This window comes from Myotis daubentonii, chromosome 8 (genome assembly GCF_963259705.1).
Source record: "Myotis daubentonii chromosome 8, mMyoDau2.1, whole genome shotgun sequence".
In the NCBI taxonomy this organism is placed as follows: Eukaryota; Metazoa; Chordata; class Mammalia; order Chiroptera; family Vespertilionidae; genus Myotis; species Myotis daubentonii.
In genome coordinates this window covers 37,343,950-37,349,981 of record NC_081847.1, presented here as the reverse complement: position 1 = coordinate 37,349,981, position 6,032 = coordinate 37,343,950, and the positions used below count along the sequence as shown (strand labels likewise).

The 6,032-nt window shown below is 53.7% G+C and overlaps 1 protein-coding gene across 1 annotated transcript; it reads left to right on the top strand.

Annotated features, from left to right (window-relative positions):
- Positions 1-734: 734 nt before the first annotated feature.
- GDF5 (growth differentiation factor 5) lies at positions 735-5,174 on the top strand. Its single transcript, XM_059705982.1, has 2 exons — positions 735-1,680; positions 3,839-5,174. Exons 1-2 carry the CDS (start codon positions 1,056-1,058, stop codon positions 4,711-4,713), a joined length of 1,500 nt encoding a protein of 499 aa, XP_059561965.1. The 5' UTR covers positions 735-1,055; the 3' UTR covers positions 4,714-5,174.
- Positions 5,175-6,032: the final 858 nt, after the last annotated feature.

The following is a 6,032-nucleotide window of genomic DNA, read 5'->3' as shown; positions in this document are numbered from 1 at the left end:
CCCGGGTGGCAGTGCCCTCCAATGCCCCTGAAGAGATCATCTGAATCCAGTCAGTGGCGTTTGGGGGAGGGGTGTGGTGGGTACTGATCATTTTCTGTCTCTAGGTCACCACAAGTTTATTAAAATAAAAGAAACTGTGGGTAAATGCTGCCATCTGTGCTGCCCCCCAACAACAAATCAGGCCCCAGACTAGACGCAGGAGTTGAAACTGCTTGAAAAACACCCCAAGGACTTAGCTGGAAACCCACACTCCCCATGTTTGGGGGCTTAAGATCCTTGAGCTCATTCCTCAGCATTGCTCCTCAGGAGGGTGGGGTGGGCTGCCCTGTGAGGTGGAGGTGAAGACCCCTGAGTCTGTTCCATGGACCGAGGGGCCCCCTAAGCCTAGAGTCATGCTTCGGGGCTCTGTGCCAAGAGCCCCCGTGAGCCATGGCCTCGAAAGGGCAGCGGCGATTTTTTTCACATAAATATATCGCACTTAAATGAGTTTGGACAGCATGACATCAGAGAGTAATTAAATTGGTTTGGGTTGGAATTCCGTTTCCAATTCCTGAGTTCAGGTTTGTAAAAGATTTTTCTGAGCACCTGCAGGCGTGTGTGTGTGTGTGTGTGTGTGTGTGTGAAGTATTTTCACTGGAAAGGATTCAAAACTTAAAAAAAAAAAAAAAAACTGGAGCACACAGGCAGCATTACGCCATTCTTCCTTCTTGGAAAAATCCCTCAGCCTTATACAAGCCTCCTTCAAGCCCTCAGTCAGTTGTGCAGGAGAAAGGGGGCGGTCGGCTTTCTCCTTTCAAGAACGAGTTATTTTCAGCTGCTGACTGGAGACGGTGCGCGTCTGGATACGAGAGCATTTCCACTATGGGACTGGATACAAACACACGCCCGGCAGACTTAAAGAGTCTCAGACTGAGGAGAAAGCCTTTCCTGCTGCTGCTACTGCTGCTGCCGCTGCTTTTGAGGGTCCACTCCTTTCATGGTTTTTCCTGCCAAACCAGAGGCACCTTCGCTGCTGCCGCCGTTCTCTTTGGTGTCATTCAGCGGCTGGCCAGAGGATGAGACTCTCCAAATTCCTCACTTTTTTGCTTTGGCACCTGGCTTGGCTGGACCTGGAATTTATCTGCACTGTTGTGGGGGCCCCTGACTTGGGCCAGAGACCCCAGGGGACCAGGCCAGGATTGGCCAAAGCAGAAGCCAAAGAGAGGCCCCCTCTGGCCCGGAATATATTCAGGCCAGGGGGTCACAGCTATGGTGGGGGAGCCACCAATGCCAGGGCAAAGGGGGGCACCGGGCAGGCAGGAGGCCTGACACAGCCCAAGAAGGATGAACCCAAAAAGCTGGCCCCCAGATCGGGTGGCCCTGAACCCAAGCCAGGACACCCTCCCCAGACAAGGCAGGCTGCAACGCGGACTGTGACCCCAAAAGGACAGCTTCCTGGGGGTAAGGTATCCCCAAAGGCAGGCGCTGTCCCCAGCCCCTTCCTGCTGAAGAAGGCCAGGGAGCCTGGGGCCCCTCGAGAGCCCAAGGAGCCGTTCCGCCCGCCCCCCATCACGCCCCACGAGTACATGCTCTCGCTGTACAGGACGCTGTCCGATGCTGACAGAAAGGGGAGCAACAGCAGCGTGAAGTTGGAGGCTGGCCTGGCCAACACCATCACCAGCTTTATTGACAAAGGGCAAGGTGAGGGGGCGGGGTGGCAGGGGCACGGCTCAGAGGGAGGGCACCTGCATGCATGGAGGGGCCTTTCAGAGCCCTGGCACTGCCCTGGTGGGAGACCGAGTGTGCACCTGGCCTGGGCTGGTATCTGGGACTCTCTCACACAGGTTCCGGGTTGCTGGCAGGTCAGAGTTGGAGGCACCTGGGGAATCACCAAGCCCAGTTCCTGCAAGGTGCAGAGGGGATGACTAAAGGCCAGAGAGGAGACAAGACCTGCCAGCTGGTGGCAGAGTTGGGGACCAGACTCTAAGACTCTTGATCACCAGGCCATGCTCTGTTCCTATGTGGATTGGCCAAACTTTGTAGGCTCCAGGGGTTTGTAAGTTTTCTCAGAAGGCAGAGAAATTAATCTCTAGCTACCCATGGCTCTGCAACTTTGCCCTCAGATTAGGGGGCAGAGGAGGTGGGAGAGGTGAAGACAGTAACTGAGGCATCTTAGAGTCTTGGAATGACACTCAGATATATGGGCTTTGGGAGGGGACAGCAGACCTAGGGTTTAACAGTGTGACCTTGGGAAAGCCCCTTCTCCCTTCCGGGTCAGGTTAACGATATGAAGGTTGGACTGGGTGATTTCTGAGAGCCCTTCAATATGAGAGAGACTTCATGTCCTGTCCTAAACAGATACTTTTTATCAGTAACCCGGGAGAATAACTGCTCTCCTCATTTCTCCCTCTGCCCATCTGGCATTACTGTCTTGGCTTTTCCTCTCAACTTGCTGTGTGAACTCAGCAAGTCTCTTCCCCTTTCAGGGCCTCAGTTTCTCCCTAAGTGTGATTGAAGCTCATACGCTCTGGTTCTGAGTCTTAGGACTTTGGCTGGCAGAGTGGGGGAGGGGTCAGTGAGTGGGAGAGGCTCCTCATTAGAGCTGGCCTGTGGGGGAATGACAGAGGGCGGGGGAGCCACAGAGGCAGCAGGTCTGGCTGAGGTGGGGGAGGTGACCTGGCTGCCTGCCCAGTCAGGGAAAGCTGTGACCCCTTGGGGGCTCATAAAGTAAGTCATTGTGCCCCCCAGCACTAAGGGAGCTCAGAGAGGGGGAGATGGGGAGTTTAAAGGCCTAATTAGTCACCTTCTAGAGCAATATATGAATGCTTTCCAATGGCAAATTTGTATTTAGGAAAGAGGGCATGCTGATTCAGACATACTACTGAGTTTCTTATACATACACACAGCCTTATATTTGTACATACATGCTGAATCTCTCTCTCTCTCTCTCTCTCTCTCTCACACACACACACACACACACATATATATATAGGTGCACACACACCTTCTTACACATATACATTCATGGAATCTTCTTACACACACACACATATGCCCTTTAAATTTTGACACAAGCCCAATCATACATACACCTGACATGTCACTTATATATGCCACTTTTTTACTCACATATAAACCCAGTCATACACACAAACTTCCACACACACACACACACACACACACACACACTCATTCATCCAACAGGGTGAGACACATGCACAACAAAATATTAGACTGGGAAGCAGGGAAATTGGATTGTAGACCCCTTTTGTTATTAACTCACTGTGTGACTATAGTCAAGTCACTCCCCCTCTCTGGGCCACATCTGTAAAAAGAGACCACTAAGATCTTCTTTAAGGTGTAGTAGAAGCAGCTTCAGATTGAGCGTAAAAAGTTCTAGGCTAGTGTTTCAACTCTGCTTTTTCCTAGCTGGTGACTCTGAGCAAGTCACCTAACTTCTCTGAGCCTCAGGTTCGCCCTCTGGGAAAACAGGAGTGATCACAATGCCCACCAAACCTATTTCACCAGTGAGATAGCATATCAGATAACACAGGAGAGAGGTAGGTGGAAGGCAATCCTGACTGGTGGGTTTCTGATATGAACAGTGATTGACACAAATACCCAGAACCACTGACATCACCCCAGCCACATCTACAGATAAACAACCCTTGGTAGGCTGTGTAGGACGCTGCTTATCCTGAAAAAGGCTCTCAGTGGTTGGGTCTTGGCCTCTCTCAGAGTGGGGAAGAGGTTAAAGAAAGCTCTCTAGAGGGGAGAGGGCCGTGGCCCTCCCCTGAGGCAGAGGTGACTGGCTTTCTTGATGAGGTTGCAGGGAATGACTTCTGGGTGTTCTCTCTAGATGACCGAGGTCCTGCGGTCAGGAAGCAGAGGTACGTGTTTGACATCAGTGCCCTGGAGAAGGATGGGCTGCTAGGGGCCGAGCTGCGGATCTTGCGGAAGAAGCCCTCAGACACAGCCAAGCCAGTGGCCCCCAGTAGCGGGCGGGCTGCCCAGCTGAAGCTGTCCAGCTGCCCCAGCGGCCGGCAGCCGGCAGCCTTGCTGGATGTGCGCTCAGTGCCAGGCCTGGACGGATCTGGCTGGGAGGTGTTCGACATCTGGAAGCTCTTCCGAAATTTTAAGAACTCGGCCCAGCTGTGCCTGGAGCTGGAGGCCTGGGAACGGGGCCGGGCTGTGGACCTCCGTGGCCTGGGCTTTGACCGGGCTGCCCGTCAGGTTCACGAGAAGGCCCTGTTCCTGGTGTTCGGCCGCACCAAGAAACGGGACCTGTTCTTTAATGAGATTAAGGCCCGCTCCGGCCAGGATGATAAGACCGTGTATGAGTACCTGTTCAGCCAGCGGCGGAAACGGAGGGCTCCGCTGGCCACACGCCAGGGCAAGCGGCCCAGCAAGAACCCCAAGGCCCGCTGCAGTCGGAAGGCGCTGCATGTCAATTTCAAGGACATGGGCTGGGATGACTGGATCATCGCACCCCTTGAGTATGAGGCCTTCCACTGTGAGGGGCTATGTGAGTTCCCCTTGCGCTCCCACCTGGAGCCCACGAACCATGCAGTCATCCAGACCCTGATGAACTCTATGGACCCCGAGTCCACGCCACCTACCTGCTGTGTGCCCACGCGGCTGAGTCCCATCAGCATCCTCTTCATCGACTCTGCCAACAACGTGGTCTATAAGCAGTATGAGGACATGGTGGTGGAGTCTTGCGGTTGCAGGTAGCAGCACTGGCCCTCTGTCTTCCTTGGTGGCACAACCCCAAGATGCTGGTCACAAGAGCCCTTCCTCGCACTGGTGGGGTCACAGAGCAGTCAGGAAGCTGCAGCCAGGAGCATCCCTGCAGCCTGCCTGAAAGGGGATTCCAACAGCCTCGCTCACCCTCAGAGTGGGACTTGGGCTACAGGCCCCTTTCGGTCCACAGGCCCCTCTGTCTGGGATTTCTGCTCTTCTGCTGCTCTGACTGGCAGGGACATGCCCAGGGAGACAGAATCTGAATGGGACTGAGACCCAGCAGACCTGGTTTTCCAATGAGACTCAACCCACGAACCTCTCCTTTCCTGGGCCTCCTTGGACTCTGGACTCTCCAGGGAGTGCTCCTCTTGGGACAGCCGCGGGTGCTGCACCCTCCTGGAATCACATGGTGCCTGGTGACTTTCTGCCCCTGATGCAGATGCGATGCTGACTGGGCAGGGGCGGGGGAGAGGGGGAGAGGGCTTGGGCAGGGGTGAGGAATGTGGGGCTGTTAGACTGTTAGATTAAAATGTACATTGATGAGATAAAAAGCAAAGCTGTGCCTAAAGCTGTTTACTCAAGGGGTCCCAATGACCCCTCAAAGAATGACTGGCCCAGGGAGGGGAGATGGGTTGCCGCATGTATACACCCGGTGTCCAGGGCCCAGTCCTTGCTTCCAGTCCTGGAAACTGAAGCAGAATGGGGCAGAGAGTACAGGCTGAGCGGGGCCAGTGCTACCTCTAACCCCATTCCTGTTCCTTCCAACGGCCCGTTGGTCTGGAGCTCTATCTGCTCTGCCGTGGCCTGCCAACAGAGTTAGGTTTTCTTTCCGGCACTTCTTAGTCAAACTGATTGTCTCTAAAATGGATCCCTATTTTAGGGAAATTCCTTAAATGTGAGGAAAATTGGGGATTTCATTTCCTCTAAACATCACTAGTATCTGCTGCCCGCTCCTCTCCCCCCCCTCCCCCCCCCACATACTCACAGAATGAACTGACCACCATTTAAAGGGGCCTCTAGTTTTTTCTGGGGAACCTGGGCTGCTAGAGATCCCTCCTCTCCCATTGAGACATCTCCTTTTTGACACTGATCACTGTTCCTCACATGAACTTGTCTGTGGCCCTGCTACCCTCCTGCTTGGCACCTTTAGTACACGCACTGCTCACCTGTCACCTCCGACCTCTTCACCCCATCTCCAGAAACAGAGCAAGAGGCCCTCCCCTGAACATTATACATGATATAAACACATAATTACATATTAGATAAATAACCTCCCTACTAATCTCAGACAGTCCAATGCCAGGCACATC

Excerpts from the sequence above, each read along its gene's own strand:
- GDF5 (XM_059705982.1), top strand. The coding sequence starts at position 1,056 with ATGAGACTCTCCAAATTCCTCACTTTTTTGCTTTGGCACCTGGCTTGG. Across the intron at positions 1,681-3,838 it reads CTTTATTGACAAAGGGCAAG|ATGACCGAGGTCCTGCGGTC; the intron begins GTGAGGGGGCGG and ends TGTTCTCTCTAG.